This window comes from Pavona decussata, unplaced genomic scaffold, assembly GCF_977016875.1.
Source record: "Pavona decussata unplaced genomic scaffold, jaPavDecu1.1 SCAFFOLD_369, whole genome shotgun sequence".
In the NCBI taxonomy this organism is placed as follows: Eukaryota; Metazoa; Cnidaria; class Anthozoa; order Scleractinia; family Agariciidae; genus Pavona; species Pavona decussata.
The window spans coordinates 188,995-212,984 of NW_028145745.1; the positions used below are offsets into that span (position 1 = coordinate 188,995).

A 23,990-nucleotide genomic window follows, 5' to 3' on the forward strand; every position below is an offset into this window, starting at 1 on the left:
CCGCCCAAGCTTGTCAAGAAAACACGTTTATTTTTGGATAAAGGAAAATTCTTTTGGTCGGCTAACTGTCAAAGGTGTGTCCAAATGAAGCAATTTTCTTTAATATCATAACAAAACACTTATGAATTTGTTCAAATCCATTAGACAAGAATTTGATGCATTTTATTTTCCACAGAATTGGCAATTATACAAGAATGAAACTCGGTAAATGCACGGCTAACGTAACATGCTAAGAATCTTAAAAATTGCATGCACAATGACTCATATTGTTACTGCATCCAACGCCTATTAAAATCCTGTAAAATGTAGTTTCTGCTGAACCACAGACATCCATCCTTCATTGTGAATAAACTATTATTGGAGAACGAAGGACATTTCGAAACTCTGTTTTCAAATTAAGAGCTATCTCTTTGATGCAACCCATATAGTACATCCCTATCTTGGATGCAACTCATAAAAACGTCCTATGTCAGGCAAAGTGATTCCTACATGCCGGCTGCAACGAACTCTGTTTACACTTTACTTCTCTGATCGACAAATGACATCGTACCCAAGGCTTTGAAACTGTTTTGGGACAATTTTACTCGTTTGCTAAGAGATAACTTGATCTAACTTGTTATGACCAAGCTTGCCAATGCATATGAAACTAGAACTTCAAAGCGGAAAATCGATTCGAGCGAAGAGAAAATTTTGCTTTAGAAAGTGGTGTAAAACACGTTATTTTCAGGTTCCTTTGTACTTGGAACTTCGTATAGACAACAGCGATTGTCCTTCATTTCTTTGAGCGAACTTCGTAGTTCAATATAGCGATATAGCAAAACAGAGTCTAGTCATTCAACCCTCTTTGTACCCTGTAAGTTAGCTCATATATGTGACATAACTGAGAATAAAACGAACAACAGCCCTGCCAATTCTATACCAAACGCATACTGTATTTTCTCATCGCTCAACAGTCTCTTTAGAAACTAGCCCGGCTCTTATCTAGAAGTGCTGGAGTCTGTTTGCACGTTATTTGGATGTGAAATGTGAAACATTTCACCCCTGTTTACCATGGAATCTCCAGTGACTCAGTGGTTGGAGCGTTCGCCGGACTAGACCACGGAGGTTCGTGGGTTCAAATCCCATCTGGACCTCGGAGTTTCTCCGAGTTTCCCATGATGTTAAGTTGAATCTTATCATGATGTTATTTCTAATAAAGACTCGCTTTGGTTATCAACTCTGTTGATAAACCAAACATTCGTCTATATATTTTTCAAATCTAGGGACACCTGAACATAACGACAAGAGACTTGATTCTCCAATATTAAGAACTCAGAAATAAGAGCTACATTTACTCTGCTTCTTGACTTCTATTCACCAAGTATAATTTGTTTTGAAAACGATATTTAAAGCCGTCATATGTGAAAAGCTGAAAGCAAAGTTCGGCTAATGTACTTAGAACGCTATTGGTAAACTCACAACCATTTGTTTTGTTGTGTTTGCTGAATTATTAAATCACCTTGTTAACTAACAACATGACACCTAATATTAGGTAAATGTTTAAAAAATAGCTCAAAAGTAGCTTTTTTATTTATCTGGTGTTCAACTTGGTACAAATTACTGTTGCGACGAACAAGATACAAGTCAGCGACCTGATTATAATCAGGTGATTATAACACTACAGCAGTGCGGTGAATAACGAAGGCAAATATCACAAAGTTTCATTGATTATTGTACGACAGCTTCAGTAGAAACGTCGGTATTATCCCCAGAGAATCTTTTCATGCTTTTAACAGAGATTCCCAGGCCCATGGCATCTAAACTTGTGTAGCGCCGACCGGGAACTAAAGTTACGCTCACTCCTTGATAGCCCACTTGAGTAAACACCTGCCATTTCATGGCCGTTTGTTCCACAATAATCGACTTGGCTCCATTGGGGAAATCACTCAGCAGATTCTCTGAGTCTGGAGAATCTTTATTAAGTTCCTGTAACAAAACCAAGTATTATGTTAACGTAATAAAATGACGATACCAGATGAGATGTATCTTACTGGGAGCATGCTGTTGACAATTTCAAAAAGTTGGATTTTTATAAAACACCATGCAGGGTCTTACAAGAAATTTAAATGAGGGAAAACACAAACTGAGAAATTAATGATTCAGTAAACTAGGCAGATTGTAGCCAACTCTCCAGATATCGTATTTGCAAACATACTGCTTACCAGAGTGAAAATTGAAAAATTGAAACATTTTCTTTTGTGCCGTAAGAATAACTCAACTCTTTAGGGACTTTTTCAAAAATATATAATTTAGGAAATAATTGTGTCCCTTAGCAATAAACAGTACTGTTTTATGGTCGTGCAAATAAAGGTACTTGTTGTTATTATATAAATTTCAAGATAAAGTTCGTTAACACTTCCAATAGACTAGCACAAGCTACAACTGCACTCGATCACATCTTGGGTACTTTGTGAGACAGCAAAAAGCCGTGGTTTACAAAAATGCAAACTTTTTCAGAGTTGATCCTTGCTTTCTGTAGACAAACTCCGATCCGTTTGATTTTTCTAACTGAAGACGAAGCTGGTCTCTTAAGTGTCATTGTCTGAGAAAGTGTTCCAGGGGCCAAAACTGATGGTCAACCGATTTGGCTGAAACTTGGCACAGAAGTTGGTTGCCATGAGATATTTGAAAAGCCAATTTGGCTCACTTCTCTGACTTTAAGTTTTAGAGTTTCAGGGGGGGTCTCATTTTTTGCCCTTTGAGCACAAAAAATACAGCCTTTCAGGGGTCATTTTGAAAGTGCCATAAAACCCAACTGCTAAATTGTGCTGCCAAATGAATTTGACTATGAATATTACTATAATAGAGCTTTCATTTCATGCATGCAACTTTGCCCTCAAGGTATTGGACAGAGAGGAGCCTGGGGCTAGAGTTAAGCCAAAATTAATGTCAAAATTACAACCCAAAATTGCCATTTTTCAAAAAATCAGTGTATCTACCTGCCTTCTTGCATAACATCCGTACCTAACCCATTATTTACTTTAGTGATCCAATTATCAAAATCAGTTGAGAAAAATTTGGCTTATCACGGTTTGTTGAATTTTTTTCACAAACACTCCATGCCTCTATAAGGTCATGCAAAATGGAATTTTGAGCATAATTCATGCCATAAACAAACCAAATTGTTGACATGAAGCCCTTATTCTGTATTTGGTCAGTGAAAATGAATTGTTAAAGCCAAATCAGTTTAATTGTTTAGAAATACTCTGATTCTTACCTTACAATTGCTCTTAAAGGCCTTTGATTAGCACAACAAATACCCTGATTTAGCCAGATTTAGCAAAACAAGGTTTAATTTGTAGTTTAAAAACCTAGTACCCATCAAACAGCACAAATGATGAAGGCCTTACCTCGATATAACGATCTTTCTAAACGATGCTTGAATTTTTCATTGATTAATATTCAGTTCCGGCAAATCATAATTCTTCTCCGTTGCTCCAAGCATGGAAAGTCTCTATATTTTGTCAGGCCTGATTTTTATTATGATTACAAGATAAAGTTAGCTCAGTTAACGAAAACGTTCGTTAGTATATAATCTAGGTCTGTTAACAGCCTGAACAGTTCTTGTAAATACCCACCAGTAAAGGAGCATGGCCATGCATACATAGATATATAAACTTACGTAGAGATATACGAGCTGCAGCTTATAGCAGTGCCGATGTGACCCGTTACTTCAGAGTCCTCTAGAGCGGAGTAAATGAAACCATCTGTCAAGAAGGAATGCACAGTTAGGAGAGCTCGATAGTAAAACAAAAAACTTGTATTGCTAAATACAATAACCAAACGAGGCCAGAGCATTGAGACGATGCAAAATCAACTGGCCCGCCATTTTCGACATAGGAGAGAGTGGGGACTGGACCGAGGTTACGTTCTTCTTCCGTTTCGCGGCTATGTTTTATCAGGTGTAAGAAATTCAAGGGTAATTTCACGATGGCACTTTGTTCCTTTGGAGGGGTAAGTAATCAGTGCGGTGCCACTGCATGGGCTCTGCACGAAACAGGAATGGTTCCTTTATTATCCTGCGAGAATGATATGACTGAATGGTTGAAGGAAAAGTACAAGGGGTCAGGTGCGTCTGGGGCAAGAGGAAGACCTGGTCATACCAAAGCAGCAGGTGATTCAAACTATCTGTTAGGCATCATACACGCGCACAAATGGCTTTTATCGCGATCCAGTGGACTCTTTCCTTTTGAAGAGAGACCACAATATTTTACGATATTGTCGTCTCAAATTTTTTGTTTATGACTGATGGAAGATTTCCTGAGGTAATTTACTTGATTCTTGCGAAGAGAAACAAACATTCAACAAATTGTTCACAGGAAGGGCAAAGGGGTTGACTAAAACCCTAACTTTGAAAGGTAAGAGCGCAGTTATTTTATCGCAACAATCTCTCAAAAACAACGATAAGAATAACTTGAAGTTGAAGGCTGTTTTTCGTCTGCTCACTCTGTTTGTTTACATTCAGCTTTACCTGTTCAGACGCTTATCACGCAATCACAATTCGAGCGTGAAACCCTACCGGTTTCCTATATTTGCCAGTTTCGTCTAAGATAAGAGAACTTGAAAAATCTTTGCAAACATGCTGCATCGAAGCTTTTCGATGAAATTGACATTTTGAGCGAGAAAATGTTTTGTTTTACGGATCACTTTCTTAGTAACAAAAATTATTCGGATACATTTTTTAATTACTTATAATTAGTTATTTTAGTATGTAAATAGAGACGGTATAATTTTAGGAATCTTATACCCAGTTTAAAGCCTATCTCAGATTTCTCGTTGTATTCTGAGCTCAACTAATTGATTAAACATTTTTTTCTACAAGAATAGATGAATCACGATAAAAAGAAACTACATTCGATTTTGAGACGGTATTACGACTTGATAATGACACCATGACATACGTACAGAATGTTTTCCCGTATATGGACTCTCTGCTTCGCATCGTTAAGAAGCCCTTATATTGTGAGTGATAAAAATCTGCGAGTCAGCGAGCCATGCGAGCCAAGGTGTGAGCCATGCGAGCCGTGCGAGCCGTGCGAGCCATGCGAGCCGTGCGAGCCATGCGAGTCACGCGAGTCATGCGAGCCACAGTATAAATGTTAAGAATTTTTATTTGTTGTATTTACATTCACATAAGAACAAGAACAAGAGCATCGGAACAAGATGAAATAACATCGCAATATTTAATTCTTACAGTGGGACAACGCAAACCATGATACTTTTTGTTACAGTCAACCCAGGTCACGTGTGAACGATATTTTTGAAATTTGAACGGAGTTTTGAAATTTACATGTCAGTTTTGAAAGTCGCCAACGAGATTTCAGAGTTCCCGTATAAATTTCCCTAGCTTATTGACGGTATAAAGCTATGAATTTCTCTTTACACTGCAAAATTGAATATTTCAAGAATAACAATTGTTTCCCAAGTACTTTGAATCTTTTTCTTTTTTCAGTTAATGCGTCTTTTTCGGAACGATTTCCAGAGAAATGTCCAACACTCCATTCACACGTCGGACATTACAAAGATAAATTCGAATGTTCATTTCATTCTTGGAAATACTGTTCACGCGTGACCTGGGTTGACTGTAATTGACACGTCAGGGCTGATTGTCAGTGTCATTCCAAACTTGTAAGGTATGATAAATGTGTACTCAAAGGTGAGGGAAGTCAATATTGTTGCACTAAATTCAATTTGAAAAGAAGCAGCGTAACAGAAGCATTTGCCGTCAGCTGATGGGTCGAATGCTATCTCGAAACCAGCCTCTGCCACTCTAGTGGCGAGTTTTGAAGAAAGACTTGTCTAAGGGAAAGGACAACCACATGCAGCAGTCAGCCAACCGAAAGAGTGCTGATAACTCTGATTCTCAACTAAAGACCAAACCTGTTAAAATGGCGCGATTTACTCACCATTCTTGACGCCAACACACGGAGATCAAAGTGCTGTTCTTTTGTTGTTTTTTTTTTTTTTTCTTGAATGAAGTTCCACGTGGATATCAATGAATGACATGTATCAATAGATACCTATTCGAGTAGCGGTGCAGCCGTATGTTTTTCTCGGATTTTTTTTCTGAAGTCTTGAACCTTAATAAATTTCTGCGTATTGTTTTTATTTTTTTGCGCATCTTAGGCGATTTTGAACGGGCAAAATTCTCTCCAAAATTATAACAAAAACGAAAAAATAAAAAAATAAATAAATAAATAAAAAAAACAAAGAAAAAAATTCGTCCAAAATTTTCTCACGCGAATGGAAATAAAACAAATAAAAATTCTTAACATTTGCACTGTGGCTCGCATGACTCGCATGACTCGCGTGACTCGCATGGCTCGCACGGTGGCTCGCATGGCTCGCTGGCTCGCAGATTTCGCAGACCCTTATATTGTCTCAAAATTTGCCAATTTGTTATGGGCTTTGGTTGGAAGATTTGCTCCGATGCAGCATGTTTCATAATAAAAATCAGGCCTGACAAAATATAGAGACTTTCCATGCTTGGAGCAACGGAGAAGAATTATGATTTGCCGGAACTGAATATTAATCAATGAAAAGTTCAAGCATCGTTTAGAAAGATCGTTATATCGAGGTAAGGCCTTCATCATTTGTGCTGTTTGATGGGTACTAGGTTTTTAAACTACAAATTAAACCTTGTTTTGCTAAATCTGGCTAAATCAGGGTATTTGTTGTGCTAATCAAAGGCCTTTAAGAGCAATTGTAAGGTAAGAATCAGAGTATTTCTAAACAATTAAACTGATTTGGCTTTAACAATTCATTTTCACTGACCAAATACAGAATAAGGGCTTCATGTCAACAATTTGGTTTGTTTATGGCATGAATTATGCTCAAAATTCCATTTTGCATGACCTTATAGAGGCATGGAGTGTTTGTGAAAAAAATTCAACAAACCGTGATAAGCCAAATTTTTCTCAACTGATTTTGATAATTGGATCACTAAAGTAAATAATGGGTTAGGTACGGATGTTATGCAAGAAGGCAGGTAGATACACTGATTTTTTGAAAAATGGCAATTTTGGGTTGTAATTTTGACATTAATTTTGGCTTAACTCTAGCCCCAGGCTCCTCTCTGTCCAATACCTTGAGGGCAAAGTTGCACGCATGAAATGAAAGCTCTATTATAGTAATATTCATAGTCAAATTCATTTGGCAGCACAATTTAGCAGTTGGGTTTTATGGCACTTTCAAAATGACCCCTGAAAGGCTGTATTTTTTGTGCTCAAAGGGCAAAAAATGAGACCCCCCCTGAAACTCTAAAACTTAAAGTCAGAGAAGTGAGCCAAATTGGCTTTTCAAATATCTCATGGCAACCAACTTCTGTGCCAAGTTTCAGCCAAATCGGTTGACCATCAGTTTTGGCCCCTGGAACACTTTCTCAGACAATGACACTTAAGCGATGAAACGAGAAAGGAAAAGCGCGAGGTTGTTTGGCTGCCAGGGCGAAGAACTCAAAATCCTTGTTTTAAACCCTTTTTAAATCCTTTAAATCCTGTTTAAATCCTTATCTTCAATCTTAGTAGCATTTGTTTAAGCCTTACTTTTCTGTTGCCGCCGTATTCTTCATCCTCATACAATACCACAGTTGCAGTCTGTAACAAATAACAATAATCATTTAACGACGATGTTTCTGATATTTTCATGACGTTATTATAGCATGTAAAATTCAAAAAGTGCGTCTGTATTACCCAGGTATTGTATTGTATTTTATTTCGTTCGTTAGTTCGAACATTAGACTGTCTACAGGATAAGGCAATCCTGGGTTTGATACAGAACTGTATTGCTTGACAAATGGCTGTTCCACCTAACACAGCACATCAAGTCAATAATACTTCAGGGCACCCAACCTATTTGGGTACCTATATTTGGAAGGCCTTAATTGACTCGGAAAATTGGATATAGTCCTGGATATAGAAAATGTAAAGTTTTCTTCGGTAAAGTGTCAGCTGAAAATTTTCTAACACTGGAAAACCAATTCCTTTCGTTTTCGCAGGGGCATTTTTGTTAAGATGCGAAAAATGGAAACCTAGCATTTTATGTAACACCGAACAACAGCTAGTAAATTAGGGGGCTAAAAATGTTTCATTCCCAAAACTCTGTGCAGCTTAAATTTTCAAATCAGCTAAAGCATCCGAGCACAACAAATATGTATTAGGTTACACAAATATGTCTTTAAGAGGACACAAAACGGGACACAGGAGACAACATTTTAAGTATTCTGATGAAAAATTTGCCTTTCCTATTTTCTTTAGCATTCGAAATTTTAAGTTGTAATTCCAAGGGGAAGTCGGATTTTTTTCAAGCGTGATTTCCATCATTGCCGTTTATTTTAAACTGATTTATAGTTCAGTTCAAACCCCAATCCATACAAATTTTACCTTTTCGGCAGCGAATCTCCTAATGCTCTTTACAGAATTTCCTAGGCCCATGGCATCTAAACTTGTGTAGCGCCGACCGGGAACTAAGGTGACTTTTGCTCCGTGATAACCCTTTTCAGTGAACACTTCCAATTTCTTCGCGTTTTCCTTCATTATAATCGAGTTCACTCCGTTTGGGAAGTCAGGCGTCAGGTCGTTAAGATCTGAGGAATCTTCATGTAATTCCTACAATGTAAAAGATGATTTTAATGACTACAAGAAGTACAGTTAATAGTGAAAAAATGGATTGATCATACAGGCTTTTCGTCCATCCCTAAGTGTCTATACCTTTAGTCTCGAGATAATGTCAAAAGAGAACTATCCTGATTTAATTTTGAATTGGGGGTACAGAAGGATAGTGTGGCCAATATATGTTCGCCTTAACCGCCTCAGAAATTTGGATTTAATTTTGAACAACAACAAGCGTTTTCTTTGGCCGTTAAGAGTGCGAAACAAGACTTGCTATGAAATTTCAGAACATGATCTAACCGCCATTCAAGGAGACTAAAAAATTTAGCCTAAATCAGGTATCCGAGCAGATCAAACTGTACTAGCATACATAAATATCTCTTTGCAAGGCCTTAAAACGGGCTTGGAAAACAAGAGATGACACTTGAGGTATTATGCTTAAATTTTCAAATTGGGTGTCCCTGAAGTCTTCAGTATGCAAAAACGATATGTTACACAGTGTACTATGCTTCAATATTTCAGTCGCATATACTTCCAACACTTTACTATGCATTTCTCAGCGTAACCTCGGTCACAATATTATTACCCTGAGAATACCTTTTAAGAACTGGTTATATCTTACTTGTTGTTTCCCGCCGTATCCTTCATTCTCATATAAATAACCAATGACTTGACTCATGGTCTGAAAGGAAAACATTATGGATTAATGACCATGTACGACATTTTCCCAATTTTTGTTTTTTGTAAAAGTTGAAGATGTATTCCCCAAGGCTACACAAACCTCACAGTTATAGCTGCACAAAAATTGTTGAGTAATTGCAAGTTTAACAACCAACAAATTCAAGTGAAAACAGCGATCAATTTCCCTTCATTCCCTGTGATGGTCTGGTCAGTTTTCAGTTAACGATCGATTGAAAACCCATACAGAGTCAAAAACAGGAAGATTTTACGTTAAATTTTATTGTTAAAGCGAATCGCGGTTTTGTAAATAGAAACGTTGTGTCGAAGTAGAAAAGTAATAAAATTCTATGATATCCTAATTTTGTTAGGTTCTGGTTCGTTATAATTAGCGCACTATTGCTGGACTGATAATCCTGCCTGAAAAATACTCATCGACTGCCGGCTTAGAATGTTAAATTAGAAAAATTATGTAAAAATGAATCATATCTCAGTATTGAGCTAAACTGAGGATGTGGAGGAGGTGTACTAAATATAACAGTGCTTATAGCATCCGAGGTGGCAGATTATACACATCAACTCAAAATTATTTAATACTGAGCTAGTAACGGGAAAAGATGGCGACTTTAATGAAATCGATTGGTGACACGTTATTCCTACCTTGGTGTTCAACCGACGATAATTCGAGCTGCCTGTTGCATTCAAGAGTTTTCAGTTCGCTCTCAAGTTAGCATTCCTTAGCAACATGAGCCAATTAACAAACAACAAAAATTTACTGTTCACTCTCCTGAATGGGCTTGTCACGTGCGCACGTTCTTGTAATTGTTCCATCTAAATCTTTACCTTTTGGCGTCAAAAGCTATTTAAATGCTGTAGGTTGGGTCTAAAGGATGTTATATCAGATGATGATTAACTTAGTAGGCCAATTTGAAGAGAGCAAACTCATTCCAACTGTTCCTGTTTTGAGAAGTGCCCGCATTGGTGTCCGGGTGCTGTCTCAAGTAGTTTTCTAAGTATACCGGACAGACAAAAAATCATCGTTTGCTTTCAAGGTGTTTAAGGTCAAAAACCTATTAATATTGATAACTGAAAAGTTATTTTTTGGAGAAACCTCAAATTTAGGGAAATCTTAAAATTGGTTCGCATCAACCAAAAAAAGTGAAGTGAATCTCGGCCCACTTCTTGCAATCCAGATGGGCATTATTGACACGCTTTCTGACAAAAGCACCGTTTTTCATTGAAATGTAACCTCTGGCTTTATTAATTATTTTCCTTATTCCATGCTTCTAGTAGAAGATCTAAATCGACAAATAGAAAAGAAATATAGATCATCTAAGCTTCCCTGACACACTCGAGATGGACAGGAAGTCGAACTTCTTTTTCTCTTTGTTGTTTGATTGATTATACAACAGTTAGACTCAATACAAATTGGGAATGTCCTGATAAATTATTTCCGAAGGTTTGAGGTCTGATCGATATTAATTACAATTTGCGGTATACAACTCGCTTGCTAATTAATGTCTCTAAGTGTTCTGTTTTTAAAAGCTTCAAAAGTCGTTAACTACAAGCCGCCAGTATGATCAACTTTATCAATGGAACCGACACTTTCATGAGAGAGTCAAACTTAACTGCAAAACTAACCTCTTGTTGTTTTGTTTTGTTCCACTAGACGAGGATTTATGCATCGATTGATTTTCCTTTTATGCCACGTAATTGATGGGAAAGAGACACGCACCTCGTTCGTTACCAATATACAGGAAGTTTTGGCTCAAGTTCACAAACACGGCTCTCAATTCTAGTCACAAAAACCTAGGCCTAGCCGCAATTTACACCTTAAAACTTTGACTCAGCTAAGTTTATATCACCAAGATACTAGCGTTCTTTATCCAAGAAAATGGCTTCTATAATGCTAGTAACTCGTTTTACCCTTGACGTTTTTTCCACGGCCAATGAACAACAAAGCTGCATCGTTACATAATAGTTTCCTTAGATCTTTCTTTTATTTCAAATAAAATGGTTTTGAAATGTAACTTACAATCAGATCATGGCTCATTGGTATCATTGATTCGTTGAAATTAGTTCACATTATTTGACCTCAAAAACAAGAGTATTCTATTTCCGTTATTCTTGTTATCAGTACAAAAATGTCACGACAAACAAACTGAAAAGTGGGCTTATAATCAAGAGGGTAAAGGATGCTTCTGTCTGGCATTGGATCGCTTGGACTAATAGAAGTGTGATTTCTTTTTCAACGTTGATCGTTGGTTACTGAACGATGCAGAAAATCAGAAGTCTGTCTGTGATACTTTAAAGACACAACAACCCAAATCAATAATGTGAATCATTCATGTTATGAGAGATGTATAGTCAAGGTTAAATGCTGGAATTCGTTTGCATGATAGGTGCGTAAGCAAGGGAAAGAGGAAAATTCTTTCATTCAACCATGTATCCAATTGACGTAGTTGAATTGTCTCTAACATCAAAACAAACCTCTTCAGATTTCGTCACTTGAACATTAGACATTAGACAAGGAAAAACAACTAAACAAGGGATGATGCTAGTTTGTCATTTTCCCAATATACTTAATACAAACGGAAGAAAACCCGTCAGATAACCAAAAAATTATCCTGTTGTAAACTATGCATATGAGAAATATCCGAGCAAAGTATCGTATACACCGTGTAACAGCAGTTTGAATAAATAGCGCATTTTACAATTGTGAGTTGACTTTGCTTTGATACAAACGCAACCAATTTCATATGAAAACCGTATCGGTTCTGATGCTAACAAGTTTGCATGTATACATTTATAAGCACTGATTAACGAGCTGGTGCTGTCTCTCCGAAAATGCTAGCTGGCCGCATCTCGCACGTTAAGCAGCATTTTCCTTCTTCCGAAAGCAAAAAAATATTTTTTCAGTTATGTGAAAGTTTGAGGTGACATTTCCAAAGGAAAATTCCAGTTTCACAATTCCATTCGAATTAAATCTGAGGCGGTAAAGGCCTTCCCTACACTGAAGCGAAAATAACTGTTGGGTGCCCCTGAATCTAACAAGTTGAGCACCACAATTAAGTCACTGTTCCCACTTTTTAAGTGCTACCGCGGAGTCTAAGTATACAGTCTAAGCTCCCTTTGCGACCTCTCTCGAAAGCGACCAGCTCTAGTTACCACTATGCTTCACTGTGAAACCCCGTTTGAATTCAGTGTCACTGAAACTGTGTAATCATAAGCGACCGCGACCACTTTTGGGAATTACCAACTCGTCCTTTCCTTTGCTATTAAGCTCTCGTAAGCGACCACTCAACGTAATTTACCGCAACTCTTTCATAAAAGTATATACTTCGTGATCACATTTACAGTAATTTTGCACCTAATAATGTTCGTAGATTATATGTTTGTAGATTAAGATCTCGAATCTAAAATTCAAGATGATTTACGGCTGGATCAAGAGTGTTACCCTGAGACCGAGGTAGAAAGCTTTATGCTAAAAGAACCTGTTGAGAGTATCAGTACAGCGGCAAATATCAGATAGTTTCGCTGTCCGGAGGCTTTCGTGTCAAATTAGCATTATCGTCAGAGAACTTCATCATGCAGTTTTAACAGGGCTTCCCAGGCCAATGGCATCTAAACTCCTGTAACGCCGACCTGGCTCTAAAGTTACGCTCACTCCTTGATATCTTGGTTGGGTACTAAACAACTGCCATTTCTTGGCGTTTTCTTCCAAAATGACCGACTTGGCTCCACCGGGAAAATTAGGAAGTTCTGGTGAGTCTGCAGAATCTTGATGAAATTCCTATAATTTCGAAAGGAATCTCATTATTTTGGCTGCTAACCGTACGAAACAAAACGAAACGAGGGTGTTATGGCTACAAAAAGATACGATTTCCTAGTGTGATAGTGCGATTTCCTTCTGGGATATTGATAACATAGATTTCGATCTTACCTGTGTTTTTCCGCCATATCCTTCATCCTCATACAATATCACAGTCTCACTCTGCAAAAGATGGGAAATGAGACAAACTTTGTTGGTGTTATTCTACACTGACTTCACGACGTCATGCATATATAGCAGGCATGAAACACTCATGTCTGTATGCTTGTCACACGAATCGAAACACACAAACACATTGACCCCACGCCTGCACTAATTGGAACATACAGCAGTGCTCTGAACGGGTCTTCCAAAACGTGGGCCGAGAAACAGGACACACCGAATACAGAATATTGCTTCCCGCCTTATTTAGATTATTCACCCTGCTGCCCTGTCGGTTCTAAAGGGATTTATACAATGAACTGTGTAAAACTCGCGTTTTGATTGGTCTAGAGGAGTGTGTGATTAGAGTATAGACGCACGATTGACGTCATCGAGTGGTGTGACCGGCGCAGGTGATCAGAGTCTAGAGTCCAGCCAGAGCGACTGGTCAACAAAGTTTTGCAAACTTTTTTTGCGAGTAGCGGGCAAACACAGGCAAATTTTCGCAGGAAAGGAAAACTGTTCAGTAAAAAATTGGAGCAAGACCGTTGAGAGTGACCTCAACCAGGATAGGAAAGCTAGAACTTTGTTGTGACTTGAAAAGGAAGCAAATATTTGTCAAAATATGTCGCCGATAGAAATGCGGTAATGGCGAGTAATCGATTACAAATCGCAGTGAAGCGACTTACATGCTGTAATATTTGGAGGTCAGGATTTCCTTCTGGAATAAAGGTTAGTTTTGAAAATATTGTTAGTGAAATTCTTCCGGATTATACTCTAATTCAGAAGATCACAATTGCATATGTGTAGTAGTCCAAAACTGAGTTTGCTGGAAAGTTTTTGACTCAGCTCAGGCAACGCGATGCTCGCTCACGAAATGTCTTGGTTATTGTATAAAACAAATAGATTCCATTTTGCCGTGGGTCTGTACTCTGATAACGCACAGAGGACGTCAAAACGTGGTGAGAACATCAGTCACGCTACTCGCCTGCGGCTCGTAGCGTACTTCTTTGTTCTCACCACGTTTTGACGTCATCTGTGCGTTATCAGAGTACAGACGCACGGCAAAATGGAATCTATTTGTTAAACAACTGACCACTCTGCATCTGGTCGTGTTAAGATGATGTTCTACAATATCCGATACTTCGGTGTTATGACGGTTTTATGTTTCAAGCCTTGACCAAATGTAAGCATATACTTACCTTATTCGCAGGTAACCTTCTCATGCTCTTAACATAATTTCCTAGGCCCATAGAATCCAGACTTGTGTAGCGCCGACCTGGTTTTAAAGTTACCTTTGCTCCGAGATAACTCACTTTAGTAAAAACTTGCCATTTCTTGGTGTTTTCATCCATAATTACCGACTTTACTCCATTGGGAAAATCTGGCGTCAGGTCTGGAGAATCTTCATGGACCTTCTATAATTTCAAAGATGATTTTATTAATGACCGGTAAACATTACATCTGCGGACAATTTATAAATGAGCTCTCGTCATTACACTTTTCTATCCCTCGCCTATTTAGAGAATGTTTTTCTTTACCAAGGGCAAACCAATTTAGCTTTTAGACAATTTAAGTGTCATGGATGTCAGAATTGGGGAGAACAAGCCTCTGTCTACTTTTTTTCTTGTCAACTGAAAGGAAGGATATTCGTAAATAAAATCTTTCCAAGTTTCAGAAAGCCGAAAAATCATATTCCATGTACAGTACATGAATTACCATCATTTGAACTGCGGGTGAAAGGTTTAATAGACGAAGAAAGACTATGGTAGTTATGTTCGAAACGAAACCTGAAACAACAAATTCAGGCTTGCACTGCGCATTGTGAAGACTCATCATAGTTGTCCGCTCCCAAACCCAATCGTTACACCATCCTATAACTTAACGGCAAAAGCATGCCGCCCATCACACGCGGTCCATCATTCACTAATAATATAATGCTGCGGACTCGGGTGTGAGTCTGAAAACTGCGTTAATACACTACAAAAGTTCCGCATTATGTCGATACACTTTCCTTCAAACCTGCAGGTTTTAATTAGTGCAGAATCCAGTAATATCGTATCCTAAGCACTGTTTGAAGAACTGGATAAGATTTTGCCTTACTTGTTCTTTCCCGCCGTAGCCTTCATTCTCAAACAATAAAATAGTCGCTAGACGCCTAGTCTGAAAGAAAAAAATATATAACAATCCTATTGCGAGTTTCTCAAACCTTGTGCTTGTGCTTGTGCTTGACGCTGAGGACTTCTAGGTGATTTTTTTTTTTTTGCCAGTAATCTCTTCTTTAACGACAACCAAATTCAAGCAACGTTTTCCAGCTTATAATCCCAATAATCGTCTAATCATCTATTCAGTATTTCAACACTCGTTTGAAAACTCTTCTCCACGATATATGAAGTGAATAATTTGTAATTATTAAAAAAAGGAAAAGGCTAGTTTTCGTGTGAATCACGGTCTTATAAACAGAGCCATTATCTCGAAATTACCTGATAGAAAAGCGAGGAAATTCTGTGGTATCCAAACGTTGTTAGATACTTGTTCCACTGCATTCTTCTGGAGGAAAAAAACACTTATAAGAGCTCGTTCAAATTCATTGTTAAGTTTAAGGGTTTCAAGATGGCAGCCGTTTAGTAAATTGACTGGCCATGATTTGGTCAGAGCATGGCCGTTGCGTTCAAGATTTTCAGCACTCTCGGAAGTCAAAGTTAATATCCGCTTAGCAACGCAACTCAGGGCAACTGAGCAGTGAGTCAATGAATAGTTCCATCCAGCGTGACTTTATCTTTTTCCTTAAATTAAACCTATTTTACTACACAATTGTAGGTTGTATCTGACGGGCGTTACTAGTATCGAAGAAAAATCAACTTAACAGGCTTAGTTAGTTCAGAAGGTAAGAAAACTTATTTGCCTTTAAAACTCAGTGTTCATGAAAGTGTCCGCATTACTCATGATTACTGTACCTCAATATCCAGCGACAAATTGTTGACACAAATTGCTAATTTGTGAACTGTATGCACTACTATTTGTAATCTGTAAACGGAATTCAATAAAGTGTAAGAAATAAACTTACCTGATGTCTGCTTGAATCTATCTGTTGGCTGTTGAGAGTCAAAGTGGGATGAAGTTTGTTTTGAGCTGGATACGCTGTGTAGTGCATGTATTCGTCGCGCCGCTTCAGCTTCCGCTTCGACCGTTCCAGCACTTCACAATGCTACGCGTTTCGTTTTTCATTTGCATTTCACCCGTTGGTTATTGATTTGTTACAGCCATTTTGGAAGACCTTATATTACTGGAGTAACCAGCACCTTAACCATATCTCAGTGCCCAGTGGTTTTCGCGAAAACATGGATTTGGTACACGTTATTTTTAATCTATGTTATACGCGCCATCTTTCGACACGCCATGTAACCAGGCCTATGGGTTTATTTATCTTCAGACTGATGTTTAGTCTCCTACGCAGCCGTTTTTAGCCGTTTTCAGGAGCGTCGCGTGATAAGCCTAAGAACGGCTGCGTAGGAGACTAAGTGATGTTGGGAATATCAAGAAGTCAACCCCAGCTCGGAAATTCAACAGTTTTGAAATTTAACGCCTTGCGAACAAAATGGCCGAATTTTTTCCGGACGTTTATACGGAACAGAGCCGATCGAAAGCAGTCAAAAAGTTTGAATTTTCCTGACAGCCTTGCAAGGGTAACAGCTAGGTTAATACTTTTATCAGCCATTTTACGCCAGAAAATGGGCCTAATTTGTCGTTTCTTATGCCAATAAGTGGAAAATTTTCTGACTCGATAGTTTAAATGGTCTTAATTCAGCTGTTTATCTAGCATGTTGAAAGATAATCGCTATTTTCGTGCATGTCGGAGAGTCAAGCTCGTTGTAAACTAACAAACCCGTCTTGGATCGTTTTGTTTTTGCTCTAATAGAAAAGGATTTATGCATCGATGAATTTTTTTCTTTTAATTCCGCTTCTATTGACAGGAAAGCGACACGAAGTTTAGCATTGCAGTAATTCTATGATTCATCAAAAGTGATAAACGTTTGAAGTTTGCTAACGGCATGTTCCAGCTCTTAAAATGTGCGTTAACAAACAGAAGCTTCATTTTACTGAGTGGAAGAACTCAAAGTGTCCAAGGCGACAATATCGTTCGGAGGAACTCGGTGATATTTTAATATTTGCTTGAAAATTTGCAGCAAACACTTTAATCACATCAGTGTAGCTGAGTAATCTTCTCTCTATAGAGTACAAGGTAGAGGAGAAAAAGTAAGTCTTGGCTTCCAAAATTGGCTAACCAAAATTTTTGTGGCCACCGTTGATTTCGATATATAAAATGGAATACCTTACAAGGTTGAAATATAATTTGCTAGTTTTCTCTAAACTCAATATTTATGGGGAGTTTTATACGACCGTATACTATCCCAGAACGACTTTTTGAAATTGTTTGGACAACACCATATTTTGGACCTTACTGATTACATTGCTTCGAGAGCTTTCCCAAATAACAAAAGAATACAGCTTTTATGCAAAACATCGATGGAAAGACGGACGATGGACCCGTTTGCTGAGGTGCCGAGTTTCCTTTGCATACCTATCGAGAGTTGCTTTTTTCAATAGGGCCGCATTTACAACCAGATATAATATTTTTGTTATCCCAAGCTCAATCAAGGACTTGGCCGCCTTATGCAGATTCATTGTTATTCAACTTGGTGTAGTTTTCTTTTTCAGATTTCCGTGAGCAGTAATTTATAGAATCAGTCATTTCTAGAAGTACCAGCCCCTGCCCCCCTCCCCTCCGGGAAGGGACGCTGACCCCTGGTAATTAGGATTTTTTGAGAACGTCTGAAACGTACTGGCAAATGCTCCACGGCGGGGACAAACGAGCATTTCAAATGCCTCACAATACAGTCAATAAGTAACACAACTTAATTTCTTCTTTTCTGGGTTCAACTTTATTCTCTAGACTATTCACAATCCCCCTATTTTTCCGTGGGATTCTCGAGGGTCCTCGAGACTGGTACGCTTCGATGGAGTTGCCGTCGTTCCGGTTTGTAAAAGCGAGCGCGATCTGGGGAGAGTGTCCAAACTACCGAGGGTAGCCGAAGTGGGGGTTAGTTGAGCGGGGGAGGGGGAGGGAATATATTTCCCGCCGCCTCCCCACTCCCGTTCCCCTCGGTAGTTTAGACACTCTCCCCAGATCGCCGGCTCACGCAAGATGACGGCAGTTCCATCGAAGCCTACAAGTCTCGAGAATCCCGCGGAAAATAGGGGGACTGTGAACAGACTATTCATTCTCAGGAAACAATGGTTTCGGGTCGAGTCTGCAGAGACCTTGAAAATCACGATGTTTTATCGTGATCTAAAGAAAAATGTTCTCCGTGTCCGAATTAGATTTTTTCCGGGTTGAGGTTTTATTTTCGCATACGTTTTACCTTGGTCCTTATAACAGATTAGGTCAACCTATCTCCCAGAAAGGAAAGAGCGTTTTTCAATTAAGTGTCGAAAATAATTTCGCGTTTGCATTGCTTTGTTATCCTCTGTGTGATTGGTTGGGACGTTCACAGCCAACTGAGAAGCAAAACCAACTCAACCAATCGTTACTTGTTCGCAAGCGTTTTCCCGCGCTTGGAACCCGTTACATGTATCTGTTTTGACATGCATCACGCAATTAAACAATTTCCCTTTTCTTTCACCAATCGCGCAATCCAACTCCAGCATTTATAGACAAGGGCCGGGTTAGTTTCTAAAACCGCGAATAGGTTGCGTTGGTGGGGGCTGCTGCAAGTGAATGTTTGGTTTATCAACAGAGTTGATAAAGTAATTTGCCTACCGTAAAGAAATGGCCAAATTACCAGTTATCAATTCTATCGATAAAACCAAACATTCCAGCATTTATACTTGATTCTCTTTGACAACTAAATCTCCCTGCGTGTCACCTAAACTTGTCAGATACCATTTTGAGAGAATATACAGTGCGTATCAGGTACAGAATTAGCAGGGCTGTTTTTCAGTTTATTCTTGATGTACTGATGCGTTGGCCGTCTTTTCACCATAAAGTACTCTCCTCTTTCAGTTTTAGATCTTCGCTTGCATCTTAAAACCGTTTTTCCTTGCCCTTAAGGGAAACCTCTATACGGCTAACTTACAGGACACAGTGAGGATTGAATCACCAGGCTATTTTTCTATATCGCTATACTGCTCTGGGCTACGAGCTTTGTCAAATAGATGAATGACAATCACTGGAAATAACGAACTTTGTATCACTTTCTAAAGCAACATTTTCCTTTCGCTCGAATCGATTTTTCCGCTTTGAAGTTCATTTAAGTTTCATACGAATGGGTAAGCTTGGGCATAACAAGTTAGATCAAGTTTTCTCTTCGCAGACAAATAAAATTGTCCCAAAACAGTATCAAAGCCTTGGGTACGGATATCATTAGCCCATCAGGGGAAGTCAAGTGTTTAATAGTCTCCAAAAAGAATCCTCGTAAACAGTGTTCGTTACATACGCATGTAGGAATAACTTTGTCTGTAGGCAGGAGCCCATTAAGCTGTAGGATACCTTTCCGACAGGGCATGTTTTGCACATTCGTATTACAAACCCCTCTGGATGAGATTATGGAGTTTATTCAACTGACCCCACTTTATTCCCCAGGGAATAGAAAAAAAAAATGGTTTCGGTAGAGAGGCGAAGGGTAGTCTGGGAGCAAGCTCTCTATAAGGTTAGCTGTACGTGGATATACCCTGAGCGCGAACGGCAAGAGGATTGGGCGGGATTTGTCCCCGCCCCAATCCTCTCAGCTCCCGGTTTGGTTCGCTCGCCGCTCGCGACCCCAATACTTCTTATTGGTTTTTGTTTTTGTTTATTTGTTTGTTTGTTTGTTTTTTCGCGCCCCAAATACGTGTCTCGCGTGAGACCCCAATTAGAGAGTTTGCTTGCAGGCTAGGCAAGGGAGCGCTTGATTCTCCATGATAAGGTTTCAATTTTGGCAAAATCATGATAATTACTGAATGCATGATAACCGGCGAGAAATGGTTAAGCATCCTAAATTTCGATTCTAATCCGTTTGGAAATGAAAAAGAAACTCACACGATTTTACATTTCTGTGCTAGAGGAGACACATAAGAAATCGATATAATCAACGTACCCAACACCACACCAGAATGAAATTGAAACAAGCTTTAATGGCAGTTATCTTCCACTCGTTACATTTGTCGTTATTGAGAACTATACCTGTTCTAGTTAATCACAGTTTAGCTTTTCCTCGTCAAATTTAAAGCTTACAGCACTTTTTAAAACAGGCAAAAAACTTGTTTCTAGGTCAATTTCAAACTCTTAAACAGCCTTGCGCATGCTTTTAACAGAACCACCTAAGCCCATGGCATCTGGAGACTTGTAGAGTTGACCTTGATTCAAAACCACGTGCGTGCCCCCATAGCTGACGTCGGTAAAAGCCTGCCATTTTCCAGCCTCAGCACCGATTTCGATAGAGTTGACACCATTTGGGAACGTGGTTGTCAGGTCGTTCATGGGTCCTGTCATATTCTAAATAGTTTGAAAATATGTGATTAGATCGTCGTTATCAACATTGGCATTTTACAGATCGTGTGTTTTAGCCATCTTTTAAATTATCTTATGTAGCTGAGCTGAGTTGAAAGATTAAAGAATGACAATAAAAACAATAGACGGTGGGGCTTGATCATGCCTTCGATTTCTTCGATTTTTTCTTAAAAAGGGACATTGTCAAAGCGACTTTGCTGTCTTTTGGTCAAAACAGCTCAAATATTTGACAAATAACCTTTTTTCTAAAATGAAATTGCTGTTAGAGTGCCGGGAAGAAAATATTAATGGATTTATCCGGAAAAGAACAAGCTATAATCAGTTTTTAGCGACATCTCTACAATAGACAGGAAGAACTTGAAAACACTGGTTGCAATCCATTTCCATCTTAGCAATCCGCGGTCAAAAATAATTATTACTAGTTTCTGTGCACTTGTAGGGTTATTGTTAACAAAATTGAAACATTATTTAGACGATTCCACTGACTCAAATAAGTTTCTGGGCTATTCAATTATTTAAAGTAACACAAAAAATAGTTGACACTACCCCTTTATAGAGGTGGATATAAATTCAGTGTATACGTAATGTTTCGGCTTTACCTGCATTTTCCCTCCTTGGTTTTCATTTGCCCACAGTGTTACCCCTTTGGCATTAGACATGATCTGAAATAAAAAGAAAATGTATTGTTAAAAACGGGTTTCTTTTATGGCTCTAAAAACGTCAGTTGTACTCCCAAACAACTCATAATAATTCTGCGTACTTCAAATTTGAATTAACAGGTGTCAAGACAGGCTCTAGAAATACGTTTTGAAAACTTTACCTTGTGATGTTGTTGAAGCTTCAGTTAGATCAGTGCTGAGATGTATCTGAAATAAAGATCCAGAAGATCCGTAAAGATGTGTCAGGTGGAAGCCTTTTTATTGCTTTGGGAACAATGCACCCACGCATGTAATGAATGTCGTCGGTTTTTTACCATATATGGTCACAAAACGTTTCTGCTATTTTGTGCGGAGTTGGCTAAAGCTATTAGATCAACTAATCACCACATGCACATAAGCTTGATTGAATGAACGCCCTGAAGCACCTCATTAGTCCCACTGGGACACATACCAACACTGTAGATTTGCATTCTTCCACGTGGCACGTGGTATAAAGGGAAGATAAGATCCTTTAACCAGCCAAAGCTTGCCAAGAATTTTGGAAACGGAAAAATTCTTTCACGCACTAACAGCTGATGGTGTGGCCAGATGAAGCAATTTTTATGACATGAAAGCAATCCTCTTACGCAAGAATTCGACAAATTTTGTTTTCCAAAGTGTGGGGTGAATGGAAATGACCTCAATCAAAAATAGAAATTGGGAAGAGGCCGTTAAAAATAATAATAATTTGAGCGAAAAAGAAAACCAGGAAACTTGTTTTCCAATTTGAAGCACAGTCAAAAATACAACATTATTTCGAAAAGAACCTTGAAATGTAAAAAAACGGACTAATACTGTGACTGCGTCCAACCTCTATCATCAACGATTTCGAGACAACTTATTTTCTACTCAACTACGCGAGTTCATCGTGCGCTTGGAGAACGAACGACTTTTAAGGAAACACTGCGCATCAAACAAAATAGTAAAACTTACGTATATAACATGGTACAACCCCAATCCTGGATGCAACCAACATCTGCATTTAATGAACAATCTCCTCTTACTGGGGCATGCGTGTGTAACTCTTTTTTCAGACCAAACACTAACTGATTACATCCGGCAGATTGGCGTATGATATCTTTATGATTCATTACTATGTTGTTATTGTTGTTGTTGTCGGTATACTTTTATTTGTTTTCTGGGGGATCGATTAATCTAAATTGTTACCACCAAGCCTACCCATGCGAGGATAGAACTTCAAAGCATAAAGATCGATTCGATCAAAGCGAACAATTTTTTTTTTTTGAGACCACGATTTCCAGGTTACCATAACTGATTTCACTGTCGGTAGAGACAGCTCCGTAGTTAAATAGAGTTCAAGTGGTTCAATGTTTTGTTCCGCGTTCAAACGAACATCTACTGAGATTCACAAAAGGACCTTACTTTCTACATGCTTTATAGAGAAAACGAAATCAACACGGCCCGGTCCCCTTTCAGTACAATATGCACACTGTATTCTGTCAAAATGGTATCAAAATTTTATATGACTGACACCAACTGTATAGATGTGAATTTTAATCAAAGAAATCTAGAGTCACGGATAAATGCTGGAATTCGTTTGCTTGAAATTTAAACATCTACTTTACTGATGACCAGGGGAAACGGGAAATGTTGAACTGTTTGACCAGTTGAAGCAATTTTCCCTTACTGTCAAGACAAACCTCTTCGTTCTGCTGTCGTTTAAGGCCATTCGGTAAGAAATCAATGCTTTTTAATTCTGGACCATCTAAAATTGACGAACACGAACAGAAATATTAAAAAGAGGTTAAGACTTTCCAGTCTTCTCGGGTAAGGACGATAAACCGTAGGCCCCGTCTCACAACCCTTGTTTGTAAATTACTCTGTGGGACTTAAAAGAACCCACTCACGGTTCGCAAAGAGTAGGGGACGTAGTTCCCGGTGTTGTGGTCTGGTCTTTGTGTGTATACTCTCATGGTTGGTTGGGAAATGGTTAGGTGGTCGGTTACCTAATGTTTTATTGTATGCCCACCTGCCTCAGGGCGAGTTTGTAAAATGCAAAATGCAAATGCAAATGACACAAACTTAGTAAGTTTGAGTTGAAAGTACATCCGGAAAAGTTACAGATGACAAAAGTTCTCCTGTCGTAAAATAGGACTATATGGACAGGAAGAGCTATTCGAGAAAAGTAACTTGTGGAGTGTATACACATTTAGATACTGACTAAGCCCAAGCAAGCCGAGGCACACTCAACTTGACAAAATGGTCATAGAATTTAACCTTCAAACGACGCCAGCATATAGAAGATGACTCATCGTTTAAAATATAATTGAAATTAGTGCTGCATTATGTTTCACAGCTCGTTGTCTCCTCATATCCCGCTAAGTGGACTTTTACACCGTCATGAAAACCTCTGGCTGGTCTCTTTTAATATATAAGCAACTGATGCTTCGGTAACAAGCGACGAGACAAACGGAAGCTTATAA

The 23,990-nt window shown here is 38.6% G+C and overlaps 1 protein-coding gene and 1 pseudogene across 1 annotated transcript; both read right to left on the reverse strand.

The window, feature by feature from the left end:
- Positions 1–1,678: 1,678 nt before the first annotated feature.
- LOC146452425 (uncharacterized) lies at positions 1,679–9,686 on the reverse strand. The gene is made up of 4 exons (XM_085097898.1): positions 9,271–9,686; positions 8,421–8,645; positions 7,584–7,634; positions 1,679–1,965 (listed from the first exon to the last, which is right to left on the reverse strand). Exons 1-4 carry the CDS (start codon positions 9,343–9,345, stop codon positions 1,708–1,710), a joined length of 609 nt encoding a protein of 202 aa, XP_084954024.1. The 5' UTR covers positions 9,346–9,686; the 3' UTR covers positions 1,679–1,707.
- Positions 9,687–12,912: 3,226 nt separating this feature from the next.
- On the reverse strand, positions 12,913–21,811 carry LOC146452426 (gamma-crystallin D-like; annotated as a pseudogene).
- Between the last annotated feature and the right edge of the window lie 2,179 nt (positions 21,812–23,990).

Excerpts from the sequence above, each read along its gene's own strand:
- LOC146452425 (XM_085097898.1), bottom strand. The coding sequence starts at position 9,345 with ATGTTTTCCTTTCAGACCATGAGTCAAGTCATTGGTTATTTATATGAG. Across the intron at positions 7,635-8,420 it reads GGAGATTCGCTGCCGAAAAG|ACTGCAACTGTGGTATTGTA; the intron begins GTAAAATTTGTA and ends TATTTGTTACAG. Across the intron at positions 1,966-7,583 it reads AATACGGCGGCAACAGAAAA|GAACTTAATAAAGATTCTCC; the intron begins GTAAGGCTTAAA and ends GTTTTGTTACAG.